We start from the raw sequence: 22,129 nt of genomic DNA, 5'->3' as shown, positions 1-22,129 counted from the left end.
AATAATTTTTTTTTTTTTAAGACTATGTTGAAGGCTGGGAACAAGGAGACAAGATCCCTTCCTCACAGAGACAAGGAAAATCAAGGAGGTCCCTAGGCCTGCCCCTTTTGACTTGGATCACCCTCCTGTGTCCTCCTTATTCAGGGGATCTGAGGCTCTTAGTAACATCCTCTCTTCTGGGACTGAGTCTGGTATCCAGAATCAGGCAATCAAGGGAACTGCCTGGAGCAGGTGGGCATTTGACCAACAGACTAACCCATGCCCCTGAAGATGTTCCCAAGAAGGCTGGTGGGTAGGGTTATGCCATCCCTGTCCTCCAGCCCTGTCACAAGGGCACCGTCAAGAGCAATGAGTGGGACCAAGGAGAGGTGCAGAGTCAAAAAGGACTCACTAGAAAGGAACAGCCTTTGGGGAGGAGGAGCTGGGAAAGAGGCCAGGCGGGGAGGACTTTCAGGAGAGCCAGTAAGGCTGGTAGTTGATGGGGGAGGGTGGGGGCCAGGCAGGGGGCTGGACTGAGAGAGGTCTGGAGAGACTCAGGCCTGAGGCAGCTTTCAGCACTAGAGAGGGAAAGGGGGGTGGGTGAGCAGCTTCCTTCCTGAGGTCAAGTTCCCCAAGCTGGTGGCAGACAGGACCCAGGCTACCCACCCCTCCTTGCCGGGGAGGGGGCAGGGAGGGCAGCCTTCCACTTCACTCTCAGCATACCTGTCAACAGTCCTTCCCAGCAGGAAACCTCTCAACTCTGGCTGGCTGACCTGCTGCCCCAGCCCACCCCCCTCCTCTCACAGCTGTTGGGCCAAAAGACACAAAGAAGGATCCCAGTACTCCTTCCAGTGCGACTCCGTGTGACTAGGGGACACAGACCTGATGAATGATTATTTTCAATATGGCTGCCTTCCCTTTTTCTCCTCCCGCTCCTATATCCTTCCCCAGGCCTGGCTAATTAAAAGAAGGGGAAGCAGAATGGACATTGTAGGAAATCATACTGTAATGACAGCTACATAAAGTTCTTGCCATATTCCAAGCTCCATTTGTATAAAATAACTCATTTAATCCTCAAAACACATCTATGAGGAGAGTATATGGGGAAACTGAGGCACAGTACCATGAAGTGACCTGCCCAGGATCACAGCACTTGGAGGGGCAGAGCAAGGATCCCATCACAGTAGCCAGGCATCCGTGCGCCTAGCTGCTGACCTCTTCTCCCTTGGCCAGTACAGCCTTTCTAAGGGCCCAGATCACCTCCCTGGAGCCCCCTGAGAAGGTCCGAGGATGTGGATTAAGATTATGAATACACCTGTGATCTCATGCACAGGTCTCAAATGTCCTTCCAGCCCAGGGACAAATGTGAATAGCTGGGACCCACAGGCTGGGGATGGGAGCAGGCAATAATGGGGGCAGAGGCGGAGGGCACTGAGGAACTGGCTGCACTTTTATGCCCCTTGAGCTGAGGTGGGAAATGTGGACAGGACACAACCTTTAGCTTTGTCCTGGGTTCCTTATAAGAAGGACATTGAGGAGGAGGGGCGGGTATGTCCCATAATAGCTTCTCTGGCACCAACCTCAGCCCCTTACCAAAGGTTTCTGTGCCTCTCGTCCTCTCGCAGCCCTTACCTTTGCAGGTCTTCCTATCTGGCTGCAGCATGAAGCCCACAGGACAGCTGCAGTGGACACCAGTCGCAGCATCGTGGCACTTACTGTCGCAGCCCCCGTTGTTGACAGCACAGGTCTCTGTTTAGGAGGGAGGTAGGGGTAGTAATGGGATTATTGGCCTAGAGTCCCAAACTCAGGATAGTGGAGAGCTCAGAGGCCAGAGAGTAAGCCTTGGCTGCCCCCCAACCCTGCGCTTTAGCAGGAGCACCCGGTGGAGGCTCCAGCCCCCTTCCTCCCATCACTCCCAACCCCCAGCCCCTCAAGTGCAGCCAAGCAGTCCACTTCCCTGCCCCCTACTTGATTGAAACAAGGTGGACAGCAGTGAGGCAGGTACAAGCCAGAGCTGTCAGGCAGGAATGTGCTGAGGGGTGAAGGAGGGGGGCAGGAGGGATGGGAGCTAAGCAGGGGGTGGTTCTAGCCACCAGGGAACAGAAGGGATGGACAGGAATCTCCTTCTCTTCCCTCTGAACCATCTCTTAGTGGTGGGGCGGGGGTCATGGTGGACAATCTTACTATAGCTGGACTGCGAAGAGTGAGTGTGAGATTCCTAAGACAGTTAAGGGGTGCCCATCAATTCACCTCCTCTTGCTCCCCACCCAGCTGTCTTAAGAAAAAGACCCAGTTTCAGGACAGCCCAGCTTCCAAGGAGACAGCACATACTGGGCCATTTGCCTTCACCTCCTCCCAAGCCCTCCTTTTAGCTCCAGATGGACATCACTGGCTATTCTGGGGTGGTTTTACTTTCCTAATGGGGAAATAATGTGCAGGAGAGGATAGGGGACAAAAGGAGAAAAAGACCTCAGAGAAGAAAGGATGTGAAAAGGGAGGTGAAAGAATAAGAAAACCTCAGAGCTGGACAAAACCCCACCCCTATTCCACTAAGTGTCTTGCATTGCTCGCTCCTGGCTGGTGAGCTTTCCCTTTGCTGAGAGGCTGTGGGAGTGTGGATGGGGCACTCTTCCTTTTTTTCTGAATTCAGTGCAGGAGAAAAACAGGTTTAAACAGCAGTTTGGGAAAGTCAGGTGAGTCCAAGGAAAAACCATCAGTTCTAATAGTCAAAAGCCTGAGCCAGGGACTGAGGGGGTGTGTGGAGCCATCCTCTAGGTGCCTACAGTTCTCCCATTAGAGAATCCCAAGGCCTCTTCTAGGAGAGAGGAGAGTGGTTCGCAGAATTGGGGACTCATAAGAAAAGCACAGGGCAGTGCTGCTACCTTCTTGAATCTGACTCCAAACATTTGGGCCCCACCCTGTCACCAACAAGAACAGCAAGGCCAGGGCTCCAGGAGAAGCCAGCCTCTATCTGTGGGTCCATGGCCATGTCTTGGTCCTGCAAATGCCTATGACCAGGAGCAGCACAATGGGATCTCCTCTGTGTCATTCCCTCAAGGAACCTGAAGGAAACTTGAGTTCCGACTCCAAGCTCAGCCTTCTTTCCAAGAGTGCTCTTGGCATAGTGGCCCACTATCAGGGAGGGGGGACCACTGAAGGATCCAGGATGGGGGCAGCAGAGCTGTACGATGTNAACACAAGAAGAAGGAGAGAAGGAGAGTGACAGAAACAGAGGAAGACAAGACCAACGTGAAGCTTCCTGGGCCAGTTCTTAAGGATTGGGGTTTCCTGTCACCTGACAGGCCCAGGACCCAGGCTGCCAGGGAACCTGCTGACACCTGGGGCCCAGTTAGACTGGGCTCAATGGGCATGCAGTTAGTGGGAGCCCCAGCGGGTTAGCCCTTCCCCTAGCAAGCCAGTGAGAGCAAGCGGAGAGAGCAGACATATTTACCATTAGAAACGGCCTGAGCGGGGATGTGCTGCTCTAGCCGCCTTTCCCCTGTTTGACATTGTAAAAAAGCTGTTTAGATGGCGGGGCAGGAGCCACAGTGGGCCCCAGACCCCTTCCCACCCACTCCTCCACCCTATAAGCCCAAAACTCTGGCCCTGGATGGCGAGCTCTGAGGCCCCCCTATGACAGCCTCAGTTCTCAGCCTTGTCCTGCCTGGGATCCTCAACGAAGCCACGCTCCCACCAAATGACTAGAAAACTGAGACACTGAGTCTCAAATAGGGGCAACTGTGGGCCCAACACCACGTGGCATGCCAAAGGCAAAGCTGGCATGCAGCATCAAATCTTAGAGCGAAACCCCAAATCCCAAAGGGTTCCCAGCCTTTCTGCTCAACTTGGCTGCCCTCTCAGTCTCCCCATCAAAGCTGAATATCCTGATGGCCCCAGACAATGACATTTCCTCCTACGAAGGCTGGTTAGAAACATGAGATACCGGGCAAGGTAAATAAGTTCTAGTGGAGCAGAGGAAGAGGGACTAGGAAAGAACACAACTGAAAACCCTAGAACAGCTTCGTTTGCTCTCTTCTGTTTCACTTGGCCATGGCCCAGATGGTGGAGTGGATCTTGGATTAGAGAGGAGCTCAAGCTTAATAAGGGTATTTTCAAAAGCAGCCATGTCCAGGACTATCTGAAGTGAAAGAAACAGAGAGAGATCCAGAATTCATATGCAGGGGCCCTGAACTCTGACCCATATCTTTTCTTTAGGAACTGCATGCAGTTTCTTTTGGGAGACTCTGGGGATGTGGGGATTTGTGGATGTATCCAGGGGTGGTGGAAGGTTTAGAAAATAGAAGAATTAGACCTATGGGAGGAGAATACATAAGGAGCTAGAACAGGCCAGAAAACACAACATTGATACCTAAACATGTTTTAGGGATTTTGGAGAGTTGATTGAGAGGGAAACATGTGACAGGAGAGTTTTCAATTACAGAAGCACTTTAGGACTGTGCGTGCAAGTCTCTGCTGCAGATGCCTGAGGGAACCCTGTGAGGACCATCTGCTCCCCTGTGAAGAGGACAGGTGTCTGGAGTGGGGTGGGGGAAAGTCTGGTTCTTAAGCTGAATGTCACATCTCTGACATACATGACTTCACACAGCGGAGTTGTGTTCACATCTCCCCTCCCCAGCCTGCTGCTGTAGCCCACCAATGCACAGCCCCCCATAAACACCCTATGCCCACAGAGCGAGCTCACCCCTGCCTGGCTCGGGACCCAGCCAAAGCACTTCCCTATCATCTGGCACTTCTCCAAGTGAACACCTCTCCTGTCATCTTGTCAACACTAAAGTGTAGGGGGATTAAGAGTTAATTTTAAGGAACTAAGTTCATCTAGGTACCTGGAGATACATAAAGTAGGGCCTGGGAGTTCAGGAAGAGAGATTCAGGCATTAAAAGGGCCCTGAGGGACAGGGTACAGCTCAGCAGTAAAGTACTTGTCTAGACATGCACTAGGCCCTGGGCTTGATCTCCAGCATCACAAACAAACAAAAAACCCTCAAATCAGGGCTAGGGTTGTGGCTCCGCAGTAGAGCGCTCGCCTAGCGTGTGCGAGGCCCTGGGTTCGATCCTTAGCACCACATAAAGATAAATAAATAAAACAAAGATATTGTGTCCAACTACAACCAAAAAAACAAACAAACAAAAAAACCCTCAAACCAGGGCGAGAGAGATTGAAGGCCCAACTGGGTAAGGAGTGGGAGGGCTACAGGCAGAGCTGAGAGGGGTGATGTTGGAAAGCAGAAGAGAAGGAAAACAGAGTGAGGCAGTCGGCGAGGGGAGCAGAGAGGGTATTTGCAGGAGTGAGGAGACAAAGGATAAAGAGGAAGAAGACACCTGCGCTAGGAAACCCCATTAGTCAGCCCAGGGCTGGGAGGCTTTGATAGCTCCATCTCACCACGCTTCCAACAGGCCCTCTGGTTAGGCCTAATCAGCGGATTCCCCATTTCCTCTCCTTTCTCTATCATATCCTGGGCCAACAAGCACCTCTGCTAAGGAGTCCCAGTTTGGCGATACTTTATCTGGGAGGAAGGGGGTAATGAGGCTCCGGGGAGGGTGGTGGAACCAGTGGGTTAGGGAGGGGAGAGGATCACATGAGCCCTTCACTGAGTTGTTCCCTCACTAGACCTGGCATTGCTGGCCTTCATTCCCTCCCCAGTCACTCTGTGTCCACTCTGTACTCCCCCACTCTCTGGTTCCCACGGGCTCCCACACCCCCCATCACAGTAGACTGCTCCTCCCCTGGCCTCACCCACCGATGCATGTCTTCCCGTCGGTATGGAGCACAAACTTGACATGGCAGCCGCACCGGGGACCCTGCTCTGTGTCATCGCATGTGTGCTGGCAGCCACCATTACCATAGTTGCATGTCACTGTGCACAAAGAGGGAAGGACACCCATCAGCTTGCTTCTCTCTGGGTACCACAGTTCTCCACAACACGGGAACCTGTCCCCTTTTCAATTTCTCTCTCCCGTATTCCCTGCTGATGAGGCCGCACACCCTCCTCTTTTGGTTTCCTCTTCCCCCCACCCCCATCCTAATCATCTTACATTTACAGTCCCGCTGGTTCTTGGTGAGCTCAAAGCCAGGGCGGCATTCACAGGCGATACCCCCCTTGGGGGTCTCCCGGCAAATGTGGGCACAGCCATGGTTCTTGTTCATGCAGTTCATTCCTTCTAAAAAGGAAGAGGAGAGGGGTGAATGCTCTGTACCCTTGGATGTCTAGACAGGATGGAACTGAAAGGAGCCTTGCGGGCTAGGAGATTAGGAGGGTTCCCCTGACGTTGCAACACAGAAAGGACCGCCTCTACTCCTGAGCCTCCTGTCCTGCCCACAGAGCCCTGGTGCTAAGGAGCAGAGCCGAGCCGTTCTGAATAATGTGTGAAAGCTATTGAAAGCCACCCCAGAGACACCTATGTGATCACCTTGTCTTTCAAACAGCCAAAACAGTGTCTAACAGTTGTCTGGCATGGTGCCAGAGACTCAGGGGATTTAAGAAGCACCTAGAAAAACTAAGATAAGATCTTTTCCCTCAAAAGGGCTTACATTAAAACTGGGAAGAAGATAAATAATAATCAGATCTAAAATGTGAATGGGAAGTAACTGGTAGAGAAAATTACTATGCCACAAACATTTATTAATATCCTACTACATGCAGGGCAGTATGGGATACAAAGATGAATCAGACATGGTTCGTGCCCTCAGGATATCCCAGACCAGTGGGAAATGAGCCACAGAAGTAGACAACATATATCCCACTCTGTGTTGCCCCTCTCAGTCCAGGCCAAGGAAGAGGCTTTGGTGAGGCCCTTATACATGAGTAGCAGCTTAGAGAAACCTGAATGCCTACAGTTAGAAATAACAACCGCCTCAGGTCTGATCCTAAGCTGACCCCAAAATAGCCTCAATCTCATACTGATGCCAGCCCCAAATTAATTCCCCCAGAATTTTTCTCTAATACAGTATCTGTCCATGGAGCCCTTGGGTATGACCAAGTTGAGGGACAAAGAAGAAGGAGCTGGCAGAGTTGAGAAGGGAGGGTAGACAGACCCAGAGGGTGGGCAGAGGTTGGCCCTCCTGGGTCAGGCATGGGCTGACCTTCTGGTCGCTGGATGCAGGTGTGCTGGTTGTCGCTGAGGAAGAAGCCTTCTCGGCAGTGACACTCATAGCTGCCCATCATGTTGACACAGCTCTGCTGACAACCACCATTGCCCTCAGCACACTCATCCACATCTAGGCAAGAAAGGTAATCAGTGGGGCCACGGAATGCAAGCCAGGGTCTGGGTGTGCCCCTGGACTTCAGCACCAAGGATTGAGCACAGTCTTAGGAACCCAATCCCACCCTCTCAATTCGCCCAGCCTTGGGCCAGACAATTCTCACCCCCTTGACAGCTTATGTTCCAGAGTGTGAAGAGCCTCTCTAAGAGGACAGAGCTGGAAGGAACTAAGGGAATGTGTGGGGTGGGAGGAACTGACCTGGGCTCACTGAGGCCCAGACTAGGCTCCCTCACCTTCACTACGGAAACTGGGTCTGAGGGCAGGGAAGGAGCCAGAGCAAGAGGAACAGTGATAAAGGATGAAGTCTGGTCACATTGGTCAGGGAGAGGTAACCAGACGTAGTAGCTGGTCATGAGGAGCAGCCATAGAATTGGGGAACCTGGAAATAGCTCTGTGTTCAGGAAGAGCTACGGCCATGGTGCTGAGGTTGGAGGGACAGAGTGGGGAAAGGCGGCTGAGCCTCAACTCCTTGTGGGGTGGGGATCATTTATGTGGACATGCCACAGCCCCGTCCTTTCTCCCCTCCTCCATGCCTGGGCTTGCTGCCATATTCCTTAGCCTTTCTCCTATTTTGGTTTAACAAAACAAAAGTCTGGCAGTTTGGCAGGGAAGGATGGTGGGGGAGAGCCGCCAGGCCGCACCCTAGATGGTGGAAGGGGAACAGTAGGCTCTCACCCCCAAATCCCCACCCATGGTCCTAGATCCAGGCTCTTCCTGGGGCACCCACTTCAACACCGTGACTCCATGTCTATGCTAGCTACTGCCTCCCAACTCCACAGCCCTTCTTAGTTTGCCTTGGTCCAGGAAACATCAGGGAGATTGGGTGCCAAATAGAGCAGCTAGAATCTGAGCTCCTGAGGATGTCATCTGTCCTTCCAATTCTCTCTCCCTGGGCCCTGAAATCCTCCCTTCTCCTTCTGGCCAAGGACAGAGGGACTCAGATCCAGCTGGCTCTTGTCTGAGCGATGTACCTGTTGGAAAAGCTAAGGAGGTATACTTTGCTTTGCTTTGTCCCTGTTTCTGTCCCATCTCTTGCTACATCCCATCCCTCTCTTCCTGATCTTGCCCCATCCTACATTCTGTGCTGTGTGCTCCCTTCTATTCCAACCTGTGGCTTTGTTACTTTAGCCAAGTTCTATTTCTCTTTGGGGAAACTGAGGCCTAGGACATGGACATCTTTCCCGAGTTTCCCTAAGAGTCAAAGGTAGAGTTGTAACTTATGTAATCTTAAATAGACCTTTGCTCCTCTAACTCTCTCCATACCTACTCACTCTCTTGTCCCTCTGGTTGGTTCCCCCCAAAATACTTATAAGGAAATGAGACTTGGTAAGAATCAGGGGCTTAGAAAGGTTAAAGGGGGCAGAGCACTCAGAAGCTGATGTTCACAGTCCGGTAGGTGCCTCCCTGTCCTCCCTAAATGTCACAGCTTCCTTTCTCAAAGGAGTCCCAAAGAAGTTCCTCAGGGTGATTGGGCAGAGGAGAAAGGAGGCCCTTTCCTGAGAGATGAAGTTAGAGGAGAGGGGATCTGGTTGGAGAAGGACTCCCCAGCGCCCTGTGTCTGGAGGCCTGGGTGGGAGGAGACATCCAGAGCCTGGGTGTGAGGGTGGCTATGCTGGCTGAGACAGCTCCATAGTGCAGAGGCTCCCCAGGCCCAGGACCTCGACATCCATCTGTTGGATCAGTTGGAGGGGCCCAGTTCAGACTGCTTTTCTGGGCACCAATCTTCTTGCTTCTCTTCTCTTCCTGCTCCTCTATGCTTCCAGTGCCCTGTTTCTGACTTGGCACCAGAGAGAGAGAATTTGGGAGAAGACCCCTGGGTTCAGATCTCAAATTCTTTTATGCTCTCGTCTTCAGAGTTTTATTTGGGAAAGAATCTTAACTTGGTCCCAGTAACTTTTTGAAATGACAGGGACAGAATTGGAGTTCAGTTCCCTAGAGATTCTCTCTCTGATCCTGCTCCTGAACAAGGAGATCAGGTCAGATGGAGGTCTCAGCAGTGAGGACAGGGTGAGACTGGAGAGTACAGGAAGAGCTGGGAGAAAACCAGACGCACCCAGCACAGCATTGTCCTTCTCATCAGCAGTGACATTCTTCCTGTTTACTGAGTATCTGCTATGTGCTAAGGATTGTACAGGGCTCTTTACACATGTACTGTTGTGATGATCCTCCTGGCAACCTTTAGAGATGACGAAGTTGAGATTCCTGGAGCCTAGATCATTTGCCCAAGTCCCCACAGGTAGTAAGATAAGATCTTTCGCCTGCGTTACCCACTGCTTTACCCAAATCCACTCTTTTCATCTCCTCGACCTTGCCTGAGAGCATTTTCTAGCAGTGTCTCCTCTGACGTTCTTCAACCAGTCAGAGCAGGACTATTTTATCTTTGGTGACCAGTTAGTTCCGAAGGGGAGGCTGGCCTTGTTCTTTTGGAGGAATGCAGCTCTTTTTGGTTACTTTTCTCCTCCTTGCATGAGAAAGGCTTTTCCCTAAAAAGACATCCCTCTTACCCACTCCCTTGCTCACCCAGACAGTTGTGTCCATCGTGTGCCAGGTGGAATCCATCATAGCAGGTGCATCTGTAGTTACCAGGGATGTTGACACAGTCGTGCACACAGCCTGCATTGTCCTCTCGCTCGCACTCATCCACGTCTGTAGGAAAGGAGAAGCTGAGACAGCTGAACCCATCTGAGTGTCCCCACTGACCATCCCTGGGCTCAGTCTTGTGGTTGTTGTTTTTTTTTTTTTTTAAATATAACCTTCTCTTGTATGTCTGTGTTTACATCGTTACATTCATAGCCTGCAAACCATTTTGCTAATTTCATCTCAACCTAAGGCATAAGCATTTCACATGTCTCCTTCCCATCTTTCTAATCACTACTGTATATGGTTACAGAATATTCAATTGTGTTGCTGCATCATAACTTCTTAATCATTTTTCTCAATTATTAGGCACTTTTTTTTCCATTTATTATACCATCATAAATAATGCATCAAATAACATCTTCACCTATATATTGTTTTATTTAAATTTTCTTTGACAAACCCCGAAGAACAAAATCCCTGAGTCAAGAGGTATAAATACCATTTAAGAGTCCTGTTAGGTATAACAAAATTACTGTCAGCCTTTTGTGTTCATGGGTCCTATGTCCACAGATTCAATGAAACATGGATCGAAAAAATATTTAAAGAAAAAAGCTACATCTGTACTAAGTATGTAGAGGTTTTTCTTGTTACTGTGTGCTAAATAAGACAACAGAAATGCTATCTACATAGCAGTAACATTGCATTAAATAGTATAAGTAAACTAGCGATGATCTAAAAGTATCCAGGAGGATTATATAGGTTACAAGTGAATACCATGCCATTTGATATAAGGGACAGGAACAACTTAAAATTTTGGTAACCTTGTGGGAGTCCTAGAACCATTCTCCCACAGATATTGAGAGACCACTGTACTTTTCAATTTATAATGCCAGCAGGAATTAACAAATGTTCCTTGTCCTTTCAAGGCTCACCTATACTGAAGGTTGTAAATTTAAAATAATATCCCAAGGCTACTTCAATTTGCATTGCTTTAACTATGGAGAAGATCTGTTTGCAGCATAAATTTCCCGGGGGTACACTGTTGTTTTCACTCTTTGTGGGTCTGGTGTAAGAGTCTAAAGGTGGAGATTCCAGCTCCAGGGAACCACAGTCCCAATCAGTTAAGTGACTGTGAACTATTCCCACTGGAGGCTTAGCTAGTCCACCTAGTGTCTTGGTGCAAATTAGAACACCGTGCCTCCTCTGGGAAGATGCAGCCACCCACCTTTGGCCAGTGGGGATTTCAGGCCTGGGGGTAATGCAATGTGGCCAGCTGAGGGCAATGGCACTGGTTTCTTCTCCCACAGGTCCCCCTTCTCTGATCCATGTCTCACCTTTGCAGTGCTTGCCGTCCCCTGTGTAGCCAGACTTGCAGATGCACTTGTAGGACCGCGGGGTGTTCTGGCAGATAGCGTCGATGTGGCAGTTGTCTGTCCCTTCCACACACTCATCCACATCTGGCAGGGGCAAAGTGGGGCACATGAGACCCTCTGCCAGTGCCTCTCAAGGTGTGTCTTGAAGGTGGGTTTCCCAAGGGTAAAACCCCTCTAAGACAGAACCAGTGCCCCTGCACATGTGTTTTCCCACATCCCTATGATTTCAGACAGGGAAGACTCTAATTTCAGGAATTCAGAAAGAAACCCTACTGCCCTAAAAAAATACCTAATCCACAGTGACAGCTGAATTCTGTCATTTGAAATGCTCTTATTTAAAAACAAATAAAAAACCTTTAGACTGGCTAAATGTATTTAGCACAATTAGAAATAACCTAGTGTGAGTTAGCACCTTTTTTTTAGGAGCAGGTTTAGGGTAAGGGGGAAGATAAAGGCATGGGGACAGTGGTCTCTAGGAAGGTGGCAGTGTCCAGTGGTCACTAGCAATTAGAGGAGGAAGAAAGAGAGATGGGGCATCTGAGGGATCCTCCTCTGCCTCACAACTCTGCTTTAGACCAGGCCGGATCCCACTTGCCCACCATGACAGGAAGGAAAGCCCACCCCAGGAGATTCTGCTTGGCCCCTGTATGGCCAACAGCAGATGAACCAGGAACTGGCAGGGCTGCACCAGGAACCTGAAGCTGCCCTGGTAAGGGCAGCCCTCTTGGCTCTCCAACTGACCCAGGCAGGCCCACACATCCCACTACTGTTAGTTCTCCAAGTCTTCTAACAATAGGCATGACACACAGAGCTTCCTAAAGGAAGAGGCCATTCCAGGTCTGGCAAAAATGAGGATGGTGTGGGCTGGGATTGTGGCTCAGTGGTAGAGCGCTTGCCTAGCATGTGTGTGAGGCACAGGGTTTGATCCTTGGCACTCTGTATATCAATTAATTAAATAAAGGTCCATCAACAACTAAAAAAAAAATTTTTTAAAATGAGGATGGTTAAGAGAGTACCTAGGAAAGAGCCTATGAGCAAAAGATTCTAACTTCCAGGGCAATATCATGATGCCTACAAAGCCAAACTGAAATAGGGGAGAATGTTTCATCCTGTTGAAAGTGCTTTGTTGAGCTTGTGAAAGTAAACATACTGAGGGCTGTGGAAGCTCACAGGTGACTCAGATCAGCCAAAAGGACACAGTAACAAGAGGAAGGATGGGGTAGATGCCAGGAGCATTAGAGACAGACGAGGGAGTTCTCGATGCTGGCTGAACATCAGTGTGCATCCCCTAGGAGAAGCCCAAGCCCCTAGAGATTCTAACATGCAGCTAGGGTGAAGAACCTATGTTACATGGAAGATCGAAGATGGAAGAGATTATTTCTACCTGTGAACTAGGAAATAGAAGATAATCGAGAAATAGCAATCTGCCACTAAAAGAGGTGGGATTTGAAACCAATGTAGTCTGACTTCCAGATGTGATCCATGGGCTGTAAAATTGACTGGGTTTCGTTAAAATGCAGACTTTCAGGTCTTATCATAGATCTACTGAATCAAAATCCTTAAGGTGCTTGATATATTTTTATTGAATGAATGGACGGGTATATCAGTAACCTCTCTAATTTATAAATAACCAAAAATTCTAACTTTGGTTATTTGCCCTCTGCTCTCACGCTTCACAAAGTACTTATGGGGCAGGTCTGAAGTATCCTGGGGCTAAGGAGAGAAATGAAATATGGAAGAGCACCCAAAAACACCCTGCCTCAAATCCTGTGGGCTTCTCTTCAGCACTGCACTCTGCCCTTCAGTTCTCTTCTACTCCCCTGCGGGCATTCACCCTGCCCAGAGATCTACATGCTGGAACTTGTCCAACAAGTGTGGACTTACTCCCAACCTCAACTGGGCTCTGCAGTCATGGTGTCCACCTGTCAGCCACCCTTGGAAGTCATCCCAAAGTGGAAGAATGGAGGAGAGTTCTTAAGTGCGTAAAAGAAGGACCCTGCAGATGGCAAGCGGTTGTGTGGAGAATCAGTTTGTCCAACTGCTGAAGACACAACAGAACCAAGAAATGTACTCTCACAGAAAGATCCTAAGCACCAGGGCCAGTCCGTCCCAGATTAAAATCCAGCTCTACCACTCTCCAGCGAGGCCTTTCTTAGTTTTAGTTTGGTCTCCCCTTTAAAATGGAGAGGATGATACCTCCTTGGGAGAGATTGTGAGCAGTTTATGAGAATAGTTTGGGTAAAGTGCTTAATAAAGTGTCTGGTAACAGGAGGGTCCTGATATAAGAAGCCTGAGATGGAAAGCATGAAGTCACTGGTTCAGACAACAGATGCTAGAGGACTGTGCTGTCCACTGTGACAGCCACTAGCCACACGTGGCTATATAAATTTCTTTGTTTGTTCTTTTGGTGCTGGGGATTGAACCCAGGGACGCTTTACCACTGAGCCACATCCCAGCCCTTTTTACTTTTTATTTTGAGAAAAGGTCTCACTAAGTTGCCTAGGGCCTAAGTTGCCCACGATGGCCTTAAACTTGTGATCCTCCTGCCTCAGTCTCTTGAGGCCCTGGGATTACAGATGTGTGCCCCTGTGTCTTATGAATTTAAGTTAATTTAAAATTCAGCTCCTCAGGTGCACTAGCCACAAGCCAAACGCTCAATAGCCACATGTGGCCAGTGGCTCCCATCGTGACAGCACTAATTTGAAACCTTTCTAACGCTGCAGAAAGTTCTATTGCACAGCCCTGTCCTAGGGATTCTGAATAAGGGCTACCTTTGACCTAGCTCAGAGACATGGGGACTGGAAACCCCTTCTCTGTGGCCATCTCAGACGTGCCTGTCTGTATCAGCTAGTGGCTCAGTAGGGCCTGCTCTCTGGTTCTTCTTTGCCTCCTGTTCAGGGCTTACCTGCACTGGAGGGGGCCAGGAAGCAGGACACAGCAAACCCATGCCTCCCGGCACAGCCTTCAGACCCTTCCAATGGTGGGCTTTTCTGGCCATCTTAACCCTTCTCCTTCATCTCCCTGCTCATAACGCTAACACCTCTCCGGCAGAGTCTGTTCTAGAAGACTTTACTCCTGCCCCATTCCCTCCACAACCCCTAAACCTTCTCCCACCCCCACACATTTCACACATCTCATTCTTGACACATTGAGATGCACCTCTGTCTTTCGCCTTCCACACACACTGCCCTCAGCTTTCCAATTCTAGCTCAAAGTTGTCTTCCCCAAGCTCCTCCTGGTGAGCCCTGCTCCTGGGAGTCCTAGTCCTGGGGTATCCGGCTTCCCTCCATTCATTGGCAACACTCCTCAGTTGTTCTGCTAATACTTTGAAGCTCATCATCGCAACAGGTTCCACTTTCCTCACTTGACTAGGCACCCGCTGAAGAAGGGACACTTTATTTTTTATTTGGTTTGAGGAAGGGACACTTTAATGGTGTGATTGGAATGCTTTGAAGCAAAGCCCTAAATCCCACTAAGCATCTCCTCCTTTTGCCGGTTCCTTCTTCCAGAGCTCCGTCCCACCACACCTGCTGACCCTGAATTTGTCCTTTCAGGGATCCCTGGGGCATTCATGGGCAGTCTCATCTTAGCCTGTTCTCTCAGGGCACAGGTGTTTAATAGCTAGTCAACCAGCTGATGCCACTGGGCACGGATTGGTTTAGACCAGTGGTTCTCAACCCTAGCTGCAAACTGGAATCCCTGGGGACCTTTGAAAAAATGTGAGTGTCCAGGTGCCCCCTAGACCTACAAAATCAAGACTTCCAAGGTGAGCTTGGGGCTACTGTTGATCCTTTTTTTTTTCCAACTCAGGTAATATCTAAACTTAAGTTGGGAAAAGACTTTGGGGTACCAACATGAAAGAGTGGTTAAGAGAAGGGGTTCTGGAGTGACACTGTGTCAGTTCAAAAGCCAGCTCAACTTGTGTCTGTGCCTCTGAACTTAGTGTTCCCTCCTCTGTAAATGGGAATAATAATCATCATCGTAGTACCTCCCATAGGGCTGCCAAGAGCAGCAAATGAGGTAACACACTTCAAGTATTTAACCTCACAATATGGGCATACAATAAGTGTTCAATAATAGTTTGCTGTTACTATTCCTTCTTTCCAGCTTTCTCCCAGGTGTCCTGATTACATATTGCTGGCTTTGCATTGAACTACACTCCTTGAGGCCACGGCTTCTGAATCTTTGAAATCCATGCTGCAGCTAGAATAGAGTTGAACATCTGCATTCAACCAATAGTTAGGGAGCACCTGCAACATGCCAAGCACTGGGCCAGGTAGGGAGATTCAGCAGTGAGCCAAGAAAACTAATGATACATTCCCAGCACTTCATCAACGTCTGTTAAACATGGGGGTGGGTATGTGGATAAGATCCATATCTGTGGCATTCCCTCTGCTCTGAGATACCTCAAAGAAATTTTGTTTCTTTACTCTCCTTTGACCCCACAGTGTTTTGGGTGAAGGAGGCAAATTCAGGAAGTTAATCTTAAGAAAAAGGATCTAGGGCTGGGCACAGTGGCACGTTTGTAATCTCAGACACTCGGGAGGCTGAGGCAGGAGGATTGCAAGTATGAGGCCATCCTCAGCAAATTAGTAAGGCCCTAAGCAACTTAATGAGATCCTGTCTCAAAATAAAAAATAAAAATGTGTGGGGATGTAGCTCAGTGGTAAAGCACCCCTGGGTTTGATACCCAGTACCAAAAAAGAAAAAAAAAGCAAGGATGGGGCTGGGGTGGTGGCTCAGCAGTAGAGCGCTCACCTAGCACGTGCGAGGCCCTGGGTTCGATCCTCAGCACCACATAAAAATAAATAAGTAAAATAAAGCTATTGTGTCCAACTATAACCAAAATATTTTTTAAAAAAGAAAGCAAGGAAACAAATAGGAAAGAGAAGAAAAGGGAGGCAGAAAACTCAACAAGGGACAGTATTCCCTTAAAGGCATCCATCTGATGAATGCTGTGGCCATAAGAGCCTAGGGACAATGAATGATAGGATCTCCAGCTGGTCAAACGTCATCTGGGGAAGCTGTGGGCATCTCTTATGAAACAAATGGACACTGAAGCCCAGGAGATTATGTTGGGAAGCAACAAGCAGCTGGCCCACATGGAACCAAGACCCCAGTCTTTTGATTCTGGCTCCACTGCTACCCACTGTCTTCCAGAAGTACCTGAGGAAGGCATCCATGTCTCAGTTATTGTTGTGCCTCACCCAACCCAACTCAGCACTTAACTCAGCAGGAAGCAGGCTGCCAACACCTAACCCTGGTGATCCTGACAGCAAAGCAGCTGTCCTGTGCGGATGCTTCGAGGCTTAGGGCATGGGGACCCCAGAAGAGGAGCAAAAGGCGGGTCAGTGGGCAGGGAGGGGCAGACACAGTTGCAATAAGGAAGGGGTGGGCGGTGCGCGCAGTGGGCAGGTGTTGCCTGCCCTGATTCACTCACTGGGGCCAAGCAGCTGGTCAGAAACAAAAACAAACACCAGGGATACAGGTTCCTGCTGTTAACAGCTTCAAACCGCCAGAGGAAAACTCCAAATAAATATAATTAGAAACTTGTAAAAACGTCCTCTCTGTAAACCTGCTCCCCACGGTCTACCCTCTAAGCGCCCCCCTCCGTGCAGCCTCCCGCTAATGCCCACATATCCTGATGCTCCACCCTCATCAGGGATTCCTCAGGTCTGCTTCCTTATCCTGCACAGTCCTTCAGCCTAGCAGCTCTGGCCCAGGTTGTTCCTTACTTGTCACCATCAGTGACCAGGCCTGGACAACCTTGGCAGGGGGCTCTGAAACTGAAACGCCACAGTTCTCTAGGGCTATGGTAACAGTTCCGGGGGAAACTGTAGGTAAGAAGAAGGGCTCCAGTGCCTTGTTTAAGAGGTGTCATTCCACTTGTGCAGTCACATTTCAGCATCCAATTGTCACTTCAACGCAGGATCTTGATCTGAACCAGAGATCTAGGCTAGAGCGGAATGCATAGGAGCAGTCTTGGAGCAAGGAATGACGTGGTGTGGGACCAAGCCTGGGGCCCTGGGGTCCAGCCCTGAGAGGACTCAGGTCCCACCACACAGACCTTTCAGCTTCATTTGCCACCTTTTTGAGTGCACACACATACACACACACACAAATGTTCTTCAAGGGCTGTATCAGAGGTAAATACCCACTTAAAGACATAGGAAGAAATTTCAGGCAAATGGGGTCCCAGGAAATGGGTAGGGGAAGAAAAGAGCCAAGTGACCTAGACTCAGGAAGGCAGAAGTAGCCCAGGGTCCTGGAACAAGGTCTGGTATTTGGTGAGCAATCAGGGGAGGCCCAGCTGCCCGACTGAGGCCTGACAGCATCTTCTGACTTCATCAGGAAAGACTTCAACGAGATATGCAGAATTTCAGAGGTGCAAGGAGCCCAACTGATTTTAAAAGTAAAGAAGAGAATTTTAATGATCTCCTCAGAGGCCCCAATTTTTAGATTCTGCGTTTGTCCAAACCCACTGGCATCATAATCCCCACCCTCCTGGTGCCACCTGAAGCTGGCATTGCATGGGCACAGGAGGAAGGAAGTGGCCAGTCTGCAGACACAGAAGGGAGCCCATGTCCTCCTGGTCCAGGTGAATAGCTTGCCTATCCTCCCGACATCCCTGGGTTGGCTGCTGCTTCACTTCTCCCCCCCAGGCCTAGCAGCTCCTCCAGCTCCAGACTCCTGTCTTCTAACTGAACCTGAAGAAGCTGTCCCCAGGTCTGGGCCTCTTGCGGGCACTGCCAGCCTCAGAGCAGCTCCACAGTTTCCAGCCCTGACAGGGATTCTTTCTTATAAGTGGTCATGTGCTAGGGGTATGGGACGTTAAAGGAGGTCCACACCCGGACATGTGGGGACCGTGGATTCAGGCAGCAAGCTCCTGCCTCCATCTTCTCAAGAGGGTCTGAAGCCATCCATACCCCTTTCCCCCGACACCCCCTCCACTCAGTTCAAGGCACTGGACCAAGCCATTCCACTTCTTTACTTCTCCAACTAAAACAAAACGCACATTGCCCCACTTCCTTTTTCCTCTCACCAGAGCTCCGGACACACACGCGCGTGCACACACACACACACGCTCACACACACATTCTGAGTCATGCACATGCACATTCACACACCCCAGTGAAAGCACACCTCACATTCTCAAACTCACACCCAGGCTGGCTCCTTTTACAACAGGTCCTGGCTGCTCACATCTCAAACCGGTTCTCACTCATGCCCTCAGATTCCAGAAAACAATCTCACTGCGGACTGCTGATGCCATTCTTCTTGCTCTACCTGCAGGGATTCTGACCTCAGTCCCTCCTCTCTCATTCCACCCTCAGAGACTCAAGGCAATGAAAGGTGAGGGGTGGACAACAGGGAAAGAGTCTGTGCTCCCCACCCCCGGCTCTCCCCACCCTGGGATATATCACTGAAAGAAGAGAGGGCATTCCTAAGGAATTTCTAAGCAGCCCACCCCACTTTGCCACCCTTCTGGAGAAAAGGGGGTAGGGGCAGGTTTAAGAGGAACTGATTAAAGATCAGGCTCCAAGAGTAGGGGGGTATCTTTCTGTCTCCAGTATGGCCTGGACAGAGCACAGGCAGGAGCCAGCTGCCCATGGAGCCACCCTCGCCCGCTGACACGGTTATGGTTTTCATTTCATATTTTGGAGGGAGGGGCTAGGAGGAACAGTCCCCTCACTGTAAGAGCTGGCCACAGGAGCCGAGGGAAGCGGGGAGGAGAGGAAACAGCCACATTAAAGAGGAAGAGAGGGGTGGGGGGAAGAAAGAGGGAGACACATACACCCAGACAGGGACCCGGAGAGGTGCATGGAGACAGAGAGACACTGTTCACAGCCAGATGAACACTCTCAGTCCCGGGATGGATGGTGTTACTTAAAAAGTCTAAATATGAGGCTTTATCAAAATTCTATCCCGAACAAGAGGAGAAAACTACCAGGTAAACTGAAGGGCCACGCTGGCTCCCCCAGAGCCCACCCTGGGGACAAGTTTCCCTGAAGGCCGTGAGACCTTTTCATTCAGCTGTAACCTGAGCCCTGTGCAAGGATTAGGTCTTTTTAACCAAGGCGGCCACCCCCCCACCCCTCAAAAAAGCAAAGCAAATTAATGCTTCTAAGTTAACAATTATCTTGGTTATCCAGTCTGTCTACTTTAAGACACACAGACAGGCACTTGAAAAACACTCAAAACCATGTACCCTCCTGCTCACTCTCTCCTACTCCCACCAGCTGACCCGCCCAATCATCCAGACCCAGTTCTCACAGGCGCTAAAACATTAGCGTTCACACTTAGTAACTAGTCACAACCCAGCTATGTCCCATGTGGGTGATCGTGGTCACACACACACACACACACACACACATCTCTCACCTTTACACTTAGGGCTCACTTTCTTGATTCCATTCTCCACCCCATTCCTCACATGACTTTGGCTTTCCCCACTGTAGGGATCTCAGATGAAAAGAGACAGAGACAGATCCCTGGAGACACAGTAATTGTGCAGGAGACTTGCCAAGGGTATGTGTATTTTGAAGATCTTTTAGAGCTTCGTTTAAAAGCACCTGGCGCCAAAGGCGTGCTTTCTCGCACTGATGATAGCTGGGAGATATGCTCAGGGGCAAGGAAGGCACCTTTGAAGCCCACAGCACTCTTGTCTGGGGTAAGACTGTAAGACTGCCCTGATCCAACGCAACTGCTCTTCCTGAAGCATCAGCCTACAAATTTGGATCCAGAGGCATCTCTCTAATTCAGCAAACCTCTGGCAGAGGGGGTTTATAGATTTCCTGAATAGCAGGGTCAATGAGAGGCTTCCATTCTATGCCAAGCTAGTCTCAGGAGAAGGAAGGAAGGAAGGAAAGGCAGGCAGACAGGCAAACTACAGCCAGTCAAAGCATGTGTGGCCCAAGTGAGATAAGCAGTGACCAAAACTTAGTCCAGAAGGTTCTTGAGGGTAGAGTCTTCACTCAGCTGCATGTCCCCCAGCACCCAGAAGGATGGCCAATGAAAAAGGGAGCCCTGGAGTGCCTTGGAGGGATTCTGACTCTGTCTCTGGAACACAGACTGATCTCCCTGGAAGATGGGCTGAGCTCAGGCTTGAGAGTCTTGGCTTCGTAGCACCTGTCCCTTTTAGGGGTCTCCATCTGCTCCTGGGACTCCTTTGATGCACTGCTTCTCCTTTTGCACCCAGACCCCCACCCTACCAATTAGGCCACTACAGACACTGGCTCCAACTTGAAAGAGGCCCTTATCTTGTCTTTAGATTACTGCATGAAATCTGTTCCTTCCTTCAGACTAAACTCCCTAGCTAATTCCATGTTATGAGTAAGTCAGCACGCACTACAAAAGCCAGCTTTGTTTATGAAAACACAAGCAAATCCACAGTAAGGAGAGGGGCTGCTCCCAGGCTGGGTGTTGGTAGTGGTGGGCTGTCTGGAACTAGGACTGGAGAAGAGGCAGTTTGGGGTTAGAATGGAGTTGGGGTGGGGTCTGGTATTTGACAACTGAGGGTCTCTAGTGTTTGGCTCTATTAAAGGACAGACTGGACAGGGCAGGGGTTGGTTGAAGAGGCAGTGTTTTGGGGAGAGAAGGGTGATATAGATATTACACAGAGCGGGAGCCCATCTAGTCCAGAGCAGCTTAGAAATCAAATGCTCAGGCCCCAGGACACAGTGACCTAACTGCCAGACACTCAGGCTTCCCCAACTCCCAAGTTCAACCTCCCTCGTGGCCCAGCCACCTCCTTACCCTGGCTGGCTTTAGGAGCCCCTGGGACAATAGGTAGAATCATAAGCTCCTAGGCAAAACCTTGCCAGGAGGAATTTTCTTTTTGTGGGTATAAATCTCTTTAGGGTGAGGACACCATAGGGGGAGGAGTGCAGCAAGAGGTTAAGGGGGAGGGGAGGCTGTCCTCGGAGAACTGTGGAACACCAGCCTGGTTTCTGCCAGCACAGCCTTGGACTGGCCAGTCGATGAGCTCAGGGTCAGGGACGGGGGCGGGAGGGCCTCTCAGTCACTTTCTTTAATTCCTAGAGGGATCTGTCAGAGCTCCCCAGCCTGGAATTTTACTTTGTTATTTTAATGCAATTCTGACCTGGATTTAAATGGAATTGGAAACCCTGGGCCTTAATAAATAAATATTATGATAAGAAATGAAAGCCATGCAAGACGAAAGAGATTTCCCCCCAAAAGGCAGAAACGCAACATTCTTGCCAGAAGTTAGTCACAAAAATTTTCTTCTCTTTAGCCCCCTACCATCCAGTGAGGGACGAGTTGGTTTTTCTATGAAGGATCCCCTTTTTATTTAACATTTTTCCACTGAGAAGACAGCAACTTCGAAATTTCTGTCTGACTTTGCATGACGGCTGGGGATGTGGGGAAGAATTCTATGACTTGGCTGAAAAGTTTTCATTCCCTCAGTCTCTCCAGGCCACAGCTTAAGTTTCTGGCAATGTTTGAGAGAAGATTCTGACTTTGGAGGACGAGAAGTCCTTCGAAGATGCTAGAGCGTGGCAGTGAAGTCTGGTCAGAATGCTGAGGTGCGTGGTCACTTCTGCCCGCCGCCGCCCCCCCACCACCACCACCAAACTTCTCTCTCATCCTCTCTGCCCCTGGCTCCTCCAGCGTTCCCCCCCTCCCCGGGACGCGGCGCCCAGAGGTCCGGTCCCCAGCCGGGGAGTTGGGGCAGCACAGAGCCCGGTCCCTGACAGCAGCCCGCTTCCCAGCACCTGCCCTGCCCCTCGCCAATCTTGCCCTAGCCCTCGGGCCCCGCTGCCCCCGCAGTCCCGCGGCCGTGCGCCCCTCCTTCCTTACCTTGCGCAGCTTTGCTGTGCTGGGCGGCGCGGGCATGGACCAGTAGGACTAGCAGGCAGAGCCCGGGCACGCGCCCCGAGCCCATGGCTGGAGC

At 50.1% G+C, this 22,129-nt stretch overlaps 1 protein-coding gene across 5 annotated transcripts in view; it reads right to left on the bottom strand.

Annotated features, from left to right (window-relative positions):
* Scube3 (signal peptide, CUB domain and EGF like domain containing 3) overlaps window positions 1-22,123 on the bottom strand; it is a 34,808-nt gene extending 12,685 nt beyond the window's left edge. For 2 of the 5 annotated variants that reach the window (XM_048805148.1, XM_048805151.1), the window contains exons 1-8: window positions 22,036-22,123; window positions 11,176-11,298; window positions 9,782-9,907; window positions 7,082-7,216; window positions 6,034-6,159; window positions 5,739-5,855; window positions 3,431-3,478; window positions 1,612-1,728 (exon numbers count right to left, since the gene is read on the bottom strand). In XM_048805148.1, the coding sequence (XP_048661105.1) occupies window positions 1,612-1,728; window positions 3,431-3,478; window positions 5,739-5,855; window positions 6,034-6,159; window positions 7,082-7,216; window positions 9,782-9,907; window positions 11,176-11,298; window positions 22,036-22,120 (877 nt within the window). In that variant the 5' untranslated portion in view covers window positions 22,121-22,123. The remainder of the gene's footprint in view (window positions 1-1,611; window positions 1,729-3,430; window positions 3,479-5,738; window positions 5,856-6,033; window positions 6,160-7,081; window positions 7,217-9,781; window positions 9,908-11,175; window positions 11,299-22,035) is intronic. The other 3 variants (XM_048805149.1, XM_015487590.2, XM_048805150.1) reach the window with 3 other exon arrangements.
* Between the last annotated feature and the right edge of the window lie 6 nt (window positions 22,124-22,129).

Source organism: Marmota marmota, unplaced genomic scaffold, assembly GCF_001458135.2.
Source record: "Marmota marmota marmota unplaced genomic scaffold, marMar, whole genome shotgun sequence".
NCBI lineage: Eukaryota > Metazoa > Chordata > Mammalia > Rodentia > Sciuridae > Marmota > Marmota marmota.
This window is presented reverse-complemented; position numbering and strand designations above follow the sequence as displayed.